A 17,755-nucleotide genomic window follows, 5' to 3' on the forward strand; every position below is an offset into this window, starting at 1 on the left:
AACCAGCCTCTCTGGAGCCCCCTCCATGAGCCCCCTGGCCGCACTCGATTCATCCTGCGTGTGCCGTTTTTTCTCCTTCTTGCCCCGCTAGGTCACATTAAAAAAAGCAAACGAGCACATACTGGGTGGGCAGGCGGACATTCAGGACCTGCCATCCCCTGCATTTCCAGCAGCTCTTCGCCCCGCTCGTACAAAAGGCTGCGAGCTCGATCCATCTGCCGCAGGGATGAAACCCAAGAAGCACATTGTATTTGCACAGGCTGCCAAATCCGAGCGTTCAAGAGTATCTTGGCACCAGCGTATCTTCTGCCATGTGATAAAACAAAGACTGATGGTGACAAACGGAGAACAGGTGGAGGTTTAACGAGGTCACTAAACCACGTGAGCGCAACCTGCGAGGTTGCATTAACGCAAACGCTTGCGCCCACCGTGCTCGTGCTCGGGGTGGAAAGCCACAGCCTGCAGAGACGATCGCCTGCCCCCCAGGGCTGGATGCTGCATACGAGTGGTGGCATTACCATGGGGTCATAGCTGGGAAATGACGAGAATTGTTGCCTCTTGGGTCCGATTTAGAAAAGCAGAAAGAAATCCAGCCTTTTTCCTGTCTAGTTTATCATGGTAGGACAGGTGCAATTAAAAAAAGATCGGCAGCTGAATCTGTCTCCTCATGCTACTTCTCCTTGCGGCGTGTCACCACGAGGACCTGTCACTCAGAGACCCGTGCACCTCGTGCACGCGCGTGGCGAGGTCCGTTCAAGGGTCGGTTCCTGCACACCCAGCACCAACCTCAGCCAGGTACAGCCACCGCGTCTCTGCCACCCCACCTGGCACCCCGGGGCCAAGGGACCCCAGGGACACCACTGCAGCAATGCTGCCTCCAGAGTCCTCACAACCACGGATGGACAAACCCGTGGCCAAATCCTCCACGGCGGCTGCTTTTAAAATAGCTTTTCAGTGATTTCCTACAGCCAGACTGGCTTCGTGAAAAATGAAGGTGCAGGAGCACTCGGTCACACGGCTGCAGGAGAACTGCCACCCCCTTAACACATCTGGGGACAAACCTGCTGGTGTCACACCGCCTTCCCACGGGCCAAGGTCCGGGTGCTCTGCGTGCCAGCCATGATAAGTTAAATAATTTCACTGCTGATCTAGATAGCTAGTTGCTGAAATAAAGGTAAATCCTGGTCCATGCTCAGGATTAAGACTAGGATGCACCAAGCTCAGCAGCTACTAAAGACTCTGACAAAAGTAGGATTTTCGTGCTGTAAAATGCCCATTCACTTGGGTTATTGCAGCTTTAGCTATGAAACCCTTCGGCAAAAGAAAATCCTGCCTCCTTCCTCCCTGCCGCTGGCTTAACTGAACAGCTCACTCAAGCCAAATTCCCAAGAAGTTCTGTTGTACAAATGTTTAATGATCTTAAACACATTTTTTCCCAAACTCTTTGGAGGTATGACCCACTCTTGTTCTTTGCCTTCACTGACTCCCAGCAGTTCCTAGAAGTGATTCACCTTATTTACAGGTTTCCCCCTTTAACCTCTTTGCATCTTCCCAGTGAACCGAGACACATATTTTGAGAAAACAGGCAAAAGTTTCCTGATCTCTCTCTGCTTTTATGTCTGAAATAACACCTGGACCCTTAAGGATGATCCCAGCTGGCATGACTGATGCTCGGCTTGTGTTTTGGGTTGGTAGCAGCAGGGCAAGAGAGAAGCACAGCGATCCACGCTCGTGGCTGATATTTGGATTCATACCCTGGTCCTCATAAGCCAGGCAAGCCACACTTCTCAGTGAGCAACTGCTGCAACATCATTACTTGGTTAAAATCCTATTAGGACTCTCCGCTACAGCCAGCTATGGGTCTCACTCTCCAATTCACCTTCCTCCCTCCCGTGAAAATATGACGGTCAAAGGATGAGCAAATTTGGCAACATGAAGGCATGCTGTTCAGGTGCTGGAGTTCAGAGGAATACCTTCCTTTAAGGAAACTCTATTTAACAAGAGCTGAAAGGAACTCTCTGGCCCAGAAATCTGTAAAATAACCCAAAAGCTACTGATAGATTTGCCTCTCAGGGATTAATTCCAGCCTTTATAGGATTGACACAAGTGATGGAGATATATTTGGATTCTTTAAAGTGCATTACACCTACTGCCCCTGCAACCCTACAAAGTAAAACAAACGACCGTGTCTTAGAGCAACAAACCAGGAGCAAACAAGCAGCACCAGGGTAAGGGCGATGTCTCTGGTCTTTGAATGGCAAACCAGGAGATAACACCAGGTTTATGGATAGTCTGGGACTTCTCAAGGGGGAAGCCAAGGACAGAGGTTGGTGGGGCAGTCTGTCCAGCCTTTGCCTAGGCTGATGCTCCCTGGAAGAGGCCAGAGGGATCGTTATTTAGCAGTGTCTGTTGAGGAATGAAGCAAAACCCACCCAGTGCAGCGAGAGCATGTCATCATCACAGTCATACAGCCCCTCTGCTCCGGTTTGATCTTGACTGCTGTTATCTACACACTCACAGCCACACGTGCAAGTGATCGTGCTTACTACGCAGCGTGTACTTGTGCGACGCAAGTCATGAAACATCAGCCTGGAGCTTCTCGGTGGCAGAGAAATAGGGCAGCTCTCGCTTCAGGAATACATCAGCGGTAGCTGACTGCCCAAAAATCATTTCTGTGCTAAAACCTGCTTCTATCAACACTGCACGAATGATAAGATCAGCCTAAAGCATGCTGGGTTTGAAACACATTCCCATCCTGTTACACCCAGGATGGACAGGAGATGACAGCACTACCGGCTCAATGAGACAGCATGGAGATACAGTAGGTACCACGCCAAGCGCAGGCTATTTTCAATAATCGGTTCTACAAAGCCAAGTCGCTGCTCACGTGGGTGACATTAATCTATCACTTGAACAAGAAAGAGGAGGAAACCAACTGGAAACTGATGGGAAACTCCCAGGTGAGTCAGTCCATGAGCATTGAACCAACCTGCTTCAGAGCCTCCTCTCTGGAAAGGCAGCGCTGAAGGGGCTGGCAGCAAAAAATATCTGTGCCTAGATAAATGACTTCATATGTCGAGACAAAGATAAAGTTACACAGAGCCTCTCGCAGAGGATATGGTCATCAGGTTTATTTTTGTAGTTTTCATTACACTCAAAATAACTTTGGCAGACTTAGAAAAAATAAATTTTCAAAGCCTTCTCCCATTGATGTCACCAGTTTTAATTAATTTTTGCTGAAGCGGTCTAAAGATGAATGCTGCTGGGAAAGGGCTGGTTCCTGGTGTGCTGCTCTGGGCCTTCGCGTTCAAACGCCGGAGATGCACCAAATGCCACCAGGAGAAATGCTGCCGCAGTCTCACTGGGAGATGGCTCCGGCCCATTTTCCTGCACCAGTGGTTTTGAGGCCAGACTGCCTTTTAGCTCACGCCTCTGACTCCGTGTCAGAGGTGCTGCCAGCTCTGGGAATAACACTGGTACCACGCTATTTCCTGCCTCGGAAAGTCCTGGCCACATCCAGCATTTAATGTCACCTCGGTAGGACATTAAACGTCACTGCTGGCTGACACAGCAGCTGATCTGGTAAGGGTGTTGTTTGGACGGGTGTTGAACGGAGGACGTGCCCTCCCTTGGATGCTAGCGTGCTGGGGAGCTCCGTTTGAGAGCAGTCCCCAAATTCCCAGACCCAAACCTGCTCTTTGCCGCACACCTGGCTGTTGCCTGCCGCTCCCTCCACCACCACCAGCTCCTCAATCGGGGTGCGGAACAGTGCCAAAAGTGGCTTTGCGAGAGAGAAAAGCAAGCCAGCCTGAGCAGAAGTCCCCCTGACACTGCCGTGACATACCTGGCTGCTGCTGCTTCGGGGCCAGCAGCCCTCTCCGGACACACAGTAACCCACAGGACCACGAGAAAATCAGTCCTCTACTTTCAAGAGGGACTTTGGGCTCCTTCCCCCTTGCCGGCTGGCACCCTGCAGCGCTCAACACATGTACGAGTTGTACGGCTGGGAGGAGATGCCAAACCAAGCGAGACTCCCTCTCCTCCATTTATTTCCATCTACTGCAACCGCGCAAGAAAACCACCCCCTGACCCATAGGTTTCCAGCAACGGAGAGCTCCGAAGCCACAAAACAACTCCCTAAGCAGAGCTTCGATGTTCCCAAGGATGAGATGGGGGCCACCACTCTGCGGCAGCGGCTGCTTTCCGGGACCTTCTAGTAAGAAGATGGAGGGTATCCGTGCCCACAGTAAAGAAGATGGAGGGTATCCGTGCCCACAGTAAGAAGATGATGGAGGGTATCCGTGCCCACAGTAAAGAAGATGGAGGGTATCCGTGCCCACAGTAAGAAGATGATGGAGGGTATCCGTGCCCACCCCAGGTAGCTCCCGGGAGAAGGCGGCTGGCGGCTCCCGCACATGTGGCATGCAGACACGGCTCCAGATGTCCTCGGGGCCTTCCACAAATATCCAAAAGGGACTGGGGAATGGTCGCCAGGAAGGAGCTGATGGAAGGTAGCCAGCAGTAATTTCTATGCTCAAAGAGCGTTTTTCCAAAAGCTGCTAAGATCTGCGATCAGATTGTATTTTTGAAGGGGTAGGATTCGAAACCACGTTAAACAGAAAGTAAGTGCCTGCATTTAAATGGCACCATTTGTCAAAAGTCCTTCCCAGCCAGTTGTTCTTCATTATTTAGAAGCTTTAACGCTTGGCTTCTGGCTCATTTTTTTAAATCCTGGCACAGGTTTTTCTGTGCAGGAGAGAATTCTGATTGTGTTTGCAAGTTTAGTGCAAAAAAATCCTGTTTATACTAAACCTGTAATTATAATGCCCTAGCCTCCTGCATGCAAAGTCAGACCAAGAAAGTAAACCCTGCTGAAGCGAAGTGACTGGAAGGGTATGGGAAACCGAGGCAAGGAGGATTTAGGAAACATTTTAAAACTTGAAGATGTTGTAAAGCTCTTTGTCTCATTCTAAATCATAGAAATTACAGAAAAATACTGAGTTTTAATGGTTTCAGTAGGCAGAAAAGCATCTCTTGAGGTGACAGTAAGGAATACTTCAGACATTTAAGCTCAGTAGATGCAAAGCAACTCAGAAAAGCAGAGATCACCACTAATTTAAAAAAGAAATACTTGCTTGCATTTGCTATTTCTCCATATCTATTTAACTATCCTGAAGGACTCATGACTCAGAAACGCAGCACTACAGACCCAGATACTGAAGATGTAGAAGGAGAGTAATAATAGAGAGCTGCTATCACGCAAGAGTGCGAAACAAAGAGCCAGCATTAACAGAGCTCAGCGCATCCCATTTGGCCTGCTGGAAAACATCTGCCATTTGTCAGAACTACAAAGCAAGCAGAGCCCTCTCTTCCTTGATCTCCAGCAATTAGGGAAATTGTGTTGTGCTAATTACCTGGGGAGACAACGTGGGGAGAAGGCAGATAGCGAGTGACACTTGAAGACAACATTTACCCCAGTAAAAATTAGGCAGACATTTCAAATCGCTGGGAACCACAAAAAGTACCGTGCCAAACTTCCACAGCAAGCTGGAGAAAGCTGATCCCTGTGTATAAAGTTAGGGTAAAAATAAATAAATAAATAAAAATAATAACAAAAAAAAATATAAATAATAATAAGCGCAACAAGAGAGCCTCTGGAGTTGCTGAGTCTGCAGAGGTAGGGAGGATTTTAAATGATCAGCTTCCCCAAGTACACATGGTTTGAATCGCCGAGAAATGGAGCAATCCGCCGTCCTGCAGGCTGGAGTACCACTCCGCTCTTCCCGCTGCCAAGCCATTATTGGGAAATATTTGTCACATATTAACTGGAACATCAGATTACTACACTGAACATTTAACACTGTTTTGTAATATATACATACGTTCAAAAGCATATGACACCGTCTCAGCGTGAATTCAAGATGAAGACAGGGATATGCATCATCCAGCAGCCAGGAAATTTGGAGTTAAGGCTCTGGAGTGCAAAGCCTGCGGAGGTACTCCTAAATAAGAAGGCACACAGAAACACAACTCATACGTTGAAATACGCAGTGCAAGAGCAGCCGAAAGAGCCGGAGATTTTCACACCCTCAGTCTGCAATACAGCAAGGACCAGCTGCCGGGCAGGGCATTTTCTGTGGACTGGGGCTTGTTTTAAGCCTTTTTTTACTGGATTTAAGAGGAACGGTGCAACTAGCACCTTGAGGGACCTTCTCACAGACCCTGAAGACTTTTGGCATGGCAAATACTGTATTTAACAAGAGCCTTTTGCACCTCAGGTTTCAAAAGACTGTGCTTAAAAATACAAGGGGGAAAAATAAAAAAGACTCCTTAAAAAAAAAAAAAAAAAAAAAAAAAAAGGCAGCCAGAGGCCACACAACTAAAAACCGAAGTGTTTGCAAGCACGAAGCTTTAGTCTTGCTTTCAACCCACCTCCAAGTGCTCATCAGCTGAAGGCTGTCCTAAATGCCACATAAACAAGTGTTCCTGCACCTGCTGGATTTTATCTTGCAGCGAAGGCTGTGTGAGGATCCCACCAGAGAAAGAGGCTGAACATAAGGGGACGAGGGGCCTCTCTGCAAAATATTACAGGCCTGGCTCAGGGAATGACAATAATAAAAATATTGAGCTGCTGTTTCACAGCGAGCCAACATATGGGGACAGCCTGTCCTGGGCCTGCCTGGCGCCAGCAGCACGCAACCGCTGCTGTCCCGTCCCAAATAGCTGGGGGGGGGATGATGGGGGACGAAAGGCCACGTTCCTCACCGGAGCGGGGTCACCAACCCACCGTCACGGCATTTTGGAGCCCGACCCGCACCTGGGTCCAGCTGCCCCAAACCCCCCAGGATGCTATTGTCTCCCTCAGCCACGGGAATGCCCAAACCACGAAGGAGCCAAAGTGACACGAAGTTGTCGTCATCGTTCCCCCCACCGCTTTGGTTGAACAAATAAAGCAAAACAACTCAACTCAAAGCAGCGCACAGATGCCGAGAGCAACTACGGAGACACCTTTCTGCAGTGTGCCCAGCGTCAGAGCCAGAGTAGTCATTTTTTAAGCTTTTTTTTTATAAATTATTATTATTTTTCTGGACGATTGGGATGTCTCTGTGGCCCTGGCGAAATGGCCGGGCCCCCTCTGCTGGCCACCGGCCCCACCGCCCGCACCCCCACAGCCCTGCTCGCCCCGAAGAGCCCTGAGGGTCCCATTTTAGAAGTCCAGCTGCTTTTTAACAACCCAGTTGAGCCCTATAAGCCAAAGAAGTGACTTACTGCAGAGCACAAAATGGGTCAGTTTGGGGTTGGGGTTTTTTTTTTGGGGGGGGGGGTAATTTGTTTTGTTTGTGTGTTTTACAAGCACTCATTTGGGACTTCGCTGTAGTTGAAATAACTCGAGCTTCATTTAAGTGGATCATAGTCATCTTGTCCCAAACTGCTTTTCATGTGTAGCAAGTCAATTTTATCAAAGCAATCCTCTGCAAACATCCCCCACCCCCTCAAACCCCAACTAAACCCCCAAAACTGACTCGCTTCAAGGAAAAACAGGCCTTGTTTAAAACAAGCCCAGCTCACGGGGCAAGCTCTGAGGACACGGTTTGCTCCTGCCGCTGCCCACGGGTCTGCAGGGCGGCAAGTCCCCCTCTTCCCAAAAAGTCCCCGAGGAAGGGACCACACCGGCGCGACGATGCAGCCAGCACCACCGTCGACAGCTCTTCGGTGGGCTTGCTTTAAATCCCGTGATACGAAGGAAGTCTTCTTAAGCTTAGCAGGGTTTCTGGAGGAGAAAAGCCCTCCAGCCCAGGCGTTTAGGATACCCACCAGCTTCCAGCTGCCCCTGGGAAGCAGGAGCGGGGCTGCAGCCAGGGCTGCCGATGCTGGCCACGCTCCCTGCATCCCCGTCGGCAGGGCTGGCAGGATCTCCCCATCTCCCTGTCCCCTCCATGGGGGGATTTTCTTTTCCCCAGGGGCTGCTTTTTTGGTGCACGGAGGCGAATTGAAGCTTAGCTGTTAGTTTGCAACCTGGCGTAGCCCTGCAGCAAATACCAGTGAGGGCCACAAGCTCTCAGGATGCTTCTGGACCAAGCTCTTTAAATACAGATCAGACAGCAATTCAGCTTTCTTCAGGAGAAAGAGGAAAAAAAAAAGAAACGCATGTGAAGATTCCTTTGCTTTGCTCAAAAATAGCTGAAAGGCTTCACGACAGCTCGGCAGCACATCCTCGCCTTAGCACAGCGCTCGGCTCCCAGCGGTGGTAGCCAGGAGCAGCCACCGATGCCACAACATTTCCTACCCACCAGGGAATCACTTCTCCTTCTTTCAGCTCACAAATTACTTTGACATTCGTTACTAATGACTGAAACAAGTATTTCAGCAGCACGTGGGAAAACCTTTCCCCCCCCCCCTTCTCCCCATCTCTCAAACGCAGCAACCAGCAAACTCAGTGACCCCGAACAGAATCGGGACTTTCCTGGCCACAAAGGAGCCTCTTCAGTCCCAATTGCTTTCTGCAGAGCAAAGGAAAAGCCTCTTGACCGCTTAAGCACACCAGTAGTGCCCCGGTTGCACAGGCAGGAGCAAGATGCAGCCCACAGAGCCCCGTGAGGCTGACGGACTTGGTTTTGTCTGCGCATCAGAAGGGAAAAAACTAATTTGACCACCAGTGTCCGAAGAGCTGAAAATAAGCACGATTTGTGTCTCAGGTGACAGGGTTTGGTTACAAGGCAGTGAGGCATACAGGACACTCATAGGAACCTTCCACTAGAAAACCAGTGAGTACAACTGCAGCAGCACATTTAAGAGCATTGTTACTGAAATGTTTCCAAGGTTATTACACATAATCTTAGGGGAAAAAAGCCCATCTTTTTTGTCCTGCGAGCATGGACTAACGCTGTGTGTTCTGGTAGGATTCGTATCCAGGATGGCAGGAGAAATTGTGACTGCCCGTTTGCCTATTATGCATCTACATGCAGCATTTAAGCTTTGGTTTTTTCTTTAAAACCAGAATTGAACTATCTGCTGCTTGCAAGGCTTTGTAACAGGGCTATGCACTCTCCCCCATCAAAGCACTGCACATCTTTCACCCATCTTTTGCTACTTCTGTGAAAAGAAGAGAGAAGAGAGAAGACGAGAGAGAAGACAAGAGAGAAAAGAAGAGAAAGCTTGAAGTGCCTCAGCCCAAAGTCATTCATGCCTTTCAGTAAGACAGCAGAGCACTTAATGGAGCATTTCTATAAATGAGATTCCTTTACAAACTAATCTAAGCTGTTTATTGTTTCCAAGGAGCATGTACTTCCACAGCAGAACAGGAAGTTTTGACAGTTTAAGAAGTTCATTAAACTCTGGGAGGAAATTTAAACAATCAGTGACAGCTTTCATACAGCAAGGCAGTGCTGGAGAAGTCGCTACCCTCCTAAAAGGCAGAGAGGCTGCAGCTTTTAATTATCACACTTGCATTAAGCCCCAGTGATTTTGTTACTACTTCTAAATTGTTTTGGCCCAACACCCAGGGCTCACAACCGAGTAAAGCTATTCGCTCTTTTATTCTTATGGCCAAACGTTGCTTTTGTCCAAACCTCAAACTCCTTTATCTGTAAACAGGCCAAAGCAAGGCAATGGAAGAAGTTAACAGTCTCAAGCACAACAGAGCGCTTCAGCTTGGAAAAAACCCACTTCTTAACGCATTCTCCTTGATACGGAGGAATATATAAGGTAGAAAAGGAGGAGCTCAGGGGCATCGGTCCAGCGAGCAGGCGGCTCCTGGGCAGTCTGGCGTTGGCCGTGCCGGTACGTTTGCACCTACCTGGGGGACACATGCAGTCTGACGGAGCCTCTCTCGCCGTCCGCAGTTTTGCTAATCCTTCACCCAGTTTCTGTTTGGAGGAGGAATAAAAATAGCCATTTAGAGAATACATTATATCTAAATGTGGACTGCGCGTGCATGCCAACAGCCAAACCATCCAGCACGCTTCCTTCCAGCGAGAGGTAATAGTTTCATCCTGTTGCGTTCAGCCGCTTTGGATAATACCCCATGCTCTAGTAGGACACAAAATATTAAATGTTTCTTAGCAAGTGGCCAGTCTACAACCCTCGCACGGGGCAGGCAGAGACTCCTTCTGCACATCCCAAAAGTCTCTTGAGCCAAGCACCGTGGGCTGGATTCATCCTGAGCAGCTCTTACAAGTCCTGTGTTCAGATGTCAGCATCGTCTCGGCGTGTTTGGTGGCAGGAACGGTGCTGGGGAGAAAGAGCCCCTCTGCTCCGCCACGGCCGGCCCCAACAGCGGGGCAAACGCCCCGGGGAAAGCCCCACTGCAACCGACAGCGAAGCTGCTTCCAAATGCCCTGGAGTTTGCATAGCAGGGTGATATTTGCACAACAGATGTGGCCTGATTTGGCTGATTTTATACTTAAAATTCAAGCCACGTGGAGTATTACAGGTTTCTTTAGGATGAGGAGGTGAAGGATGGTGGGGTGGGCACTGCCAGCGAGACCAGGGTGCACACCCGCCCCCAAGTCCGCCCAGTGTTTCCATCCATCTCCAAGGTGAAAAACTCATCAGTGGGACAACCAGAACCCGTAAAAATTCACAAAACTAAAGCAATGTCTACGTGGCATATTGCAGGCAGATGTGAGCGCACTCTGCCTGCTCTCTAAGCCAACCAAAATGTTCGTGCCTGCATTTAGGATGCTGCCAAGCCCAAGTTAATAAGCCCTGATGACAGGTAAGTTATATTAGCTCAGGCATAGCCCTTCACGGCTGGGGCAGCCCGGCAAGGGTGGGAACATCTCATCTTCACCCGCAATTGTTGTTCCCTCAGTCCTCCAGGAATGCCCTGTCTCACCTAAAGTATTTACCAAGAGAGAAACCAATAATCTGATAACCGGAGTCCCCCCATTTCAAAGAGAGAAAATTCAAAGTACTTACTGAATTCAGGGTTTTCAGACTTGAAATTTATACAGCTGACAACCCAGTCTACATTCAAACATTTTAACACTGTGGACTATTCAGGAATTAGGCTACCTGTGAATTAGGTTCTTTTCCTTTTATTCTGGGGATTAAGTAGTTTTAGCTGTTGTTGAAATCCTGTGCATTCCTCTCTAGCTGCTCGGGTGTGATGCTGCTAAGAGGTCCTGAAAGTATCAACAGGGTTTCACAGGACCTGACAGAGAAGTTGTCCTAAGGGAAGTATAAATACCAGAACGATCTAGCTGCCTTCTGCAAAACATATGCTTTCCTTGAGAAAAAGTGGCAAGAAAGTATCTAAAGAGACTTTTCGGACAGCCACTTGCAGTCTAAATGTTAGAGAGTCGCTCAATTTTTATCTGTTTATTTTTAAAGTCATTTGGATGATGAAGATGCTTGAGGAAATGAAAACAAGCTCTTCCTTCCTTTTAGTTCAGACATCACTGGGAACAGCAGAGGAGATCTGAATCCTGAAGCGAGTCCTCTGTTCCTCTGTTCTCCCATTGAATTGTTCTTGTCATGAAACCGATTAATCTGGACACTCTCTGCCTACCGCGGACAATAAATCCTTTGTGAACAAAACGGTCCAGCTTTGTTTACAACAACTGGATGCTTCGGCAATCCTCCTCCTGTTAACATTTTCCATTCAGTATGAAAACTATACGCTTTGAACTGGGGCTTTTGACATAGAGCAAGTGGAGATGCTGCCACGTTCGGACCACGCTCTTGGAAATGTTGCGGAGGGCACCAAAGCAGGACCCTGCAGCACGTCCCGCTAAAGGAACAGCCAAGGGAAGGGCAAGGTGCTGCCATATTAAAATCAGCAATTTCTCCAAAGTTAGACAGATGCCCCTCACAGGGCCAGAAACCAAATCCTAGTTGTCCACATTGGCTTTCATTGCCTTAACTACACACTCACCCTTCCTTTATTATTTCCTAGCCTCTCCTACTTGCCAAACTTTTAAACAACACTAAAGGGAACAGAGCCAGCACGCTGGTGTTGTATTTGCTGCTCTTCATACGCAGCTCTGCCATAAATTACGCCAGCAAACCCCTAGATTGGTATACGGATTAATGCTTTTTGGGTAGTGGCAGAGAACAAAGTATGCCGGGTCATGCACAGAGAGCGTATGGAGCTTTGGTTTCACTTCTGAAATATTGTGGCAAACTTCAAAGGAGGACCAACACAGAATTTAACAAAAAAACTGACCCCAGGCATCAGTTGATGTTCATGGTGATGGAAATATTCTCTCGCTCTCCACAAACTCTCAAGCACAGAAAGGACAGAAGTTGCCCGACGAGCGAGCGGTCTTATGTAACGGAGAGGAGTTTGGTCAAGAAACGGACGCTTTCTGAAACTTTAACATAAATGCGTAAGTTCATTTAAAATGACTATTAGCAGATAGCCCAACCACTACCATGCATTCCTTGAATCTGCTAGTCGTTTCCAAATTTACTTTCAGTATTGACAAAAGTTTGGTCATACTAAATGTTTCAACAAGCTCACTCTTGCATTAGAAACCCAATTATGTGGTTTTGCTTTATTTTCCCCTGTACAATCTCCATCTGAGCGTTCCCAGTACAAAACAAGCTTTCCACACTTAACTAAATCTCAGCAAGAGGTTGCACATGATCTTAGGCAGTGCCACAGAAACCATTCCCATTGCTAAGCACATTTATTGGAGTAATTGGAACAGAACCACTGCCACGACTGGCAGGCTAATTCCTGCCTGGAGAAAAGACGTTAACTAGATTTTGTGATTACGCCTCACAGGCACCCCTCTGGTCTGGTATTCAAGGTTTTCACAAAAACATTTTTTAACATTTCCCTTTTATCAAGGCACATCGATGCAACCAAACGGACACGCTGCGGCGGTGCCAGCGATACCCTCACTGTAACTCCGACAGTAACACGCACACGAGGAATCGTCTCCCCGACCCCTCAGTGCTGCCTCCACCCCCCCTCGCATCCCCAGAGCCGCTCACAGCTGGAAGGCACTGCGCGCAAAGACATTTTTGCACGATTGAGGCTTCGTGGCTGTAACAATTTTAATGCAGCACCACGTTTCGCACCCCAGTCAGGCCGTTAATAAAATCCCAGTGTAAAACCTTCCCCAGATGTCAGAATCGATCACTCGGGAGTGTCCTGCGGCAGCCCCGAAAGCCGGGGTGAATCTTGCTGCACTTTATGAACTACTGTTTACACAAATCCAGCAAACCAGCTGTGGGACCTTCAAGCGTTTCCTACGAGCGATGGGAGCCCTCCCCGTCCCCCTCGCCTGTAAAGAGCCCCAAACCTAAACACCAGAGTCTGGGGGGAAGAATATAACCCTGGGATCAAGTGTAGCGGCTCCCAGAGATTTGGTTTAGTTACGGAGAAGGGCGTCAGCGTGGACAATTGTTCTCCAAGTAGGAGAAATCTTTCGGCACAGAAATCTTTACTGAGTAATTTCAGAAAACCCTGGGATTGAAAGGGAAGTAACTAGTTGCTAGTGTCTTCTACCCGCCACAAATCAGTTGAGCACTGCTGGACCACACGATACTTACTCTGCGCTAGACAGTCCGGATAAGAGGGATCATGTTCGTAAATTTCCAACAAGGAAATTACGGTCCATTACATCCAAAGATAAAGAGTATTTAAGTACTCGGGCTCCCTGTGCCGGCGAACAGCACGAGGGAAGAAGTCGCACGTTCTCAACCATTAAAACTGCTCGCCTTCCCACCTGGGGCATTTGCTCTCCTAAATCGGGAGGGCTTTGCCCACGCCTGGCCCCACGGTCCCGTCGATGGCAACGGCAATAAAAAGGGGAAAAGCCTGGGAAAAGGGAGGAGGGTCTCCCAGCGGGCAACAGGAGCCGGCCGAGCCGCGGCCCCAAGCTCCCTTCCCCGAGCGGCTCTGCCCGCCCGCGGGCGCTGCGGGACGGCCCCGACACTCACCTCGCGGAAAAGCTGCTCCACGCGGGGCTGCAGCGCGTCCAGCAGCGGCCCGGGGCCGGCCGCGCTCCGCTCCTCCAGGGCGGCCAGCCGGCCCTGCAGCTCCGCCGTTTTGGCTCCCAGCAGCAGGCAGACGGCCACGGCGGTGAGCGAGAGGAGCAGGCAGACGGCGGAGGTGGCGGTACCCGCCGCGCCGGCGGGGCCGCTGCCCGCGCTCATCGCTCCGCGCTGCGCGCAGGTCCCGCTCGGCTGCCGCCCGCCTGCCCCCGGCGGCGCATCCAGCGCCCGCCCGACGCGCCCCCCGCCGCGGAAATGGGGCCGGCAGCTGCGGAGCGGCCCCTCTCCTCCCCTCAACCCCGCCGGCCCCGGGTCTTAAACGGAGGAAGCGGGGGGGGGGGGGGGGGGGCGGGTGGCGGCTCCCCCCCTCCGCCGCCGCCTCCCCCGCGCTGGGGAAGGGGGGATGCTCCGAGCGCGGCTCCGCCGCTCCCCCCCATGGGGGATTACGCGGAGCGGATCCCAACCCCCGCTGCCCGGACCGCTCCGCCTCTCCGTCCCGTCCCCTCCCCGGGGTGCCCGGCGGAGCCGCTCCGGGGTGCGGGGAGCTCCGCAGAGGCAATGGGGGGGGGGGGGGGGGAGCCCCGCTCCGGCCGCCGAGGCGGGCAGCAGCCGCGCAGGGCAGCCGGCGGGGGCGGCCGCGGAGCCGGGCGCCCTCCAGCGGGGTCGGTGCGGCCGGAGCGGGCTCCCCCCCCCACACCCCGAGCCGGGACAGCGGGCAGCCGGCTGCGGCCAGCCTTGCCCCGGGGAGGGGGGGGGTGCGGAGCTGGGAAACGGCCTCGCCTCTCCTCGGAGAGGCGGCAGCAGTTTGGGGTGGGTTTTTTGTTGTTGTTGTTTCGGTGCTGCAGCCCCTGTTTGGAGAGGGAGCGGGTTTAGGGAAGAGACCTCCTCTGCAAAGCCCAGCGGTCTGCCACCGCGCCTTGTAAATTCCCCGCTTTGTCACAGTAAAGCACCCCGTCCGCCTTAGGGAGCCTTTGAATGAGAGCAGCTATGCTCCTCTACAAGCACTAAGCAGCCCCGGACTTTGCCAAACTTCCTCGCCTTTTCCTCGCTGTTACAGACTGCATCGCCTCAGCTCTTACCTCGCCGGTAAGCTGTCCTCGGATAACTTGATGCTTGTCTAGGCTCCAAGCACGCAGCCTACAAACCCAAATGCACTCTTTGCCTCCCGGCCGCAGACCCTGCCCTTCTTACTCCTAGAACAGATGAGTGAAGCCTAGGACAGTTAGAAGGTGCTACTAGGAGTGGTATCAGTATCCAGTGAGTTCGTTAATGAAACGCACCCATGCACACAGCTAGACTGCCGTGTTGGATATATGCACCACTTTTTTGTAGCCACTATTTGCAAACCAGTTAGCCAGGCACATCCGTAGCATCTGCTAACAACTATTTCGTGCTCTCCTCCACCTGCCTGGAGATACAAAGAAGAGAACTCCAGGTTTTCCTGAGCAACCTTTTCCTTACCTTCTTCTCCCCCTCTCCTTCCTATGAGCCTGCTAAGACTTTGCTCACAAGCTCTACGAGATCCGACCGCATGCGCACAGTACTGTCACTCTGGGGGAGCTTCTAGGGTGCAAAGCACCTTGTCCTAAAATATGTCTGTGTGACCTGAGCCCTCCTTACAACCGATACACCCAGAAAGCTTAACAAGAGGAAGGACTGATCACTACTGCGGCAGCTAAGCCCTCTGCCCCAGAACTCCTAACCCTTTTCCTATGAAGTTTAACACCCAGCTCAACTCTTCCCCTGCCCTGCTCAGCTTCTGAAGTTCTGGATCTCATACGCTGTTCGCACTTCAGAGACAAAGCCTCCTCTGTTCACTTGAAAGACAGCTTTATTTTGTCCCATCATCCACATTTAGTAAAATGTATAACCGACCCGTTATGGAAATGCATAGTGCTGGTCTGCCTGGATGAACCATTCAGAGATTTACAGGCCGTACTTTTAAGGTACAATTGCTAAAAACCTGAAGTGCAGAGAAAGAGGTGAATGCATCTTACATTATTTACCAACAGCTATAGGCAGTTAGCATTAGCTTGATCCAAACACGTAAAGATTACAAACTACCCCAATTACATTCATGCACTAACAAGACAACGGGGTGGGGAGGTGTGTGTGCAGACAAATCTCTTCCCTGGTAAAGACAAGGCCACTGAGGGCAGCTCGGAGAAGAAGAGAAACCAGACCTGTTGAAGACAGACCCCCTGGCACCTGGCTGTTGCTCAATTGCTAACAGCTCTGCACTGCGTTGGATGCCTGCCCCTGCAAACTAAAACTTCTTTTGTACGTGCTGCAAGGCCTGCAAAACTACTTGCCACCTTGCTGCAGGTGCCGTATTAATCTTGATAGTGCAATTTTTTTTTTTTTTTTAAGGTTACTGGGAGAAGGAAAGTCAATTTGAACAGGTTTCTGTAATAAGTATATTTTTCTAGCATGTACCTCCTTTAGCAAGTACAATGCATTTTAGTAACTACGTTAACAAAGGCTAGAAGTACTCCTTAAGCAAGAATACGCAATGTTTCCCTTTTTAATTTTGATAGAACTGTTTTATAGCTACAGTTTTATAGTTATAGCAGCATATAAACTTCCCCCCCGCCCCCCATCTGCCTTTGATTTGCATTGCTTAGCCGATAGGCTCAGCCAAGTCCTTGCTTTGCCTCTGAAGGTGTGGGACAGAAAGCACTGTGGGAAGCAGCAGGGGAAGGAATGCACTCCCGTCCTCCTCAGTCCCACCGAGCTGACCTGATGGTACCAACTGCCACGCAGAGAAGAAACAATGATGCGAACATCAACACCCTAGGAAGGGGGGGTGTCTATTATGAGATATAATCAAGCACAGGAGGTGGCACTGGTTACAGAAGATAAGCTTTCAAAGCCTGTCCCAGCTATTTTCTACCCCCAAGTCAGAGATATGCATGTCTGGAGCCTCTTGCAAATTAAGCCTCCTCCACATCAGTGGAACAAGGACATAAGCTGAAAATCTTACTGTGCATGAGGACTTACTCAGCAAGCACAAAACCTGAAGTCAGGCTCCTGTGGAGCTGAAACAATTTACCGTTTCCTTTCTTAAGAAAGGCTTGCATGGTAAAGTCAGGACCCAAATAAATGGCCAAAACTTGCCTACTGCATCTACACCGACAGCCAGAACGAACCCTACCATGGAAGCTTCCCTTCCACCGGCTCAGCAAGCCATCCACACTGTGTCAAATGGATTAAAAGAGCATTGAACAGGACCAACAAAACAAACATGGATGAGCACAAATGACCAAAGTGCATTAATGGCGCTTGGAAAGTAGCGCTATTTTCTTCTCATCTGAGCACCCAAGTTCAGGAGTCACAACGGAGAACCCATCCTCCTCCTTCCTGTGTTATGGCAGTGTTTCTCAGTTGCCAAGGTTACCCAATTTATCAGTAATTAGAGATCAAGCTCCACAGAAATATGTATTTGAAGACTTCAGAATGATCATCTTACTATAGCAAGAGAAGGCTCAAATATGCCACAATTCTGTGGCACACAGTATTTCCCTGCGTTTTTCTCCGGGGCAGTACAATCCTTCTAAAAACTTTATCATGAAAATGCTGATCTTCAATGACTCAAAACAATACTGAAAATATGAAATGTTACTTTTCAGACCTTAGCAAAAGAATTACCTATAAATACTTAACACTGAAAGCATCAGACACGTTTCCAGAGACTAATTAGCCAGCCAGAGCACGATGCATGCTGTTTAACAGAATATCCGGGAAAAAGGTGACCCACAAAAGAGATACCTAGTTAGAACATACACTGTTTTCAACCATGTTTCAG

General features: G+C 49.9%; 1 protein-coding gene across 1 annotated transcript in view; it reads right to left on the reverse strand.

The window, feature by feature from the left end:
* The window catches only part of COL23A1 (collagen type XXIII alpha 1 chain), a 192,466-nt gene extending 178,230 nt beyond the window's left edge, over window positions 1–14,236 (reverse strand). Inside the window, exons 1-2 of the mRNA XM_052771921.1 lie at window positions 13,897–14,236; window positions 9,797–9,866 (exon numbers count right to left, since the gene is read on the reverse strand). Coding sequence (XP_052627881.1) covers window positions 9,797–9,866; window positions 13,897–14,112 — 286 coding nt within the window. The 5' untranslated portion in view covers window positions 14,113–14,236. The remainder of the gene's footprint in view (window positions 1–9,796; window positions 9,867–13,896) is intronic.
* Between the last annotated feature and the right edge of the window lie 3,519 nt (window positions 14,237–17,755).

This window comes from Harpia harpyja, chromosome 20 (genome assembly GCF_026419915.1).
Source record: "Harpia harpyja isolate bHarHar1 chromosome 20, bHarHar1 primary haplotype, whole genome shotgun sequence".
Classification (NCBI taxonomy): domain Eukaryota; kingdom Metazoa; phylum Chordata; class Aves; order Accipitriformes; family Accipitridae; genus Harpia; species Harpia harpyja.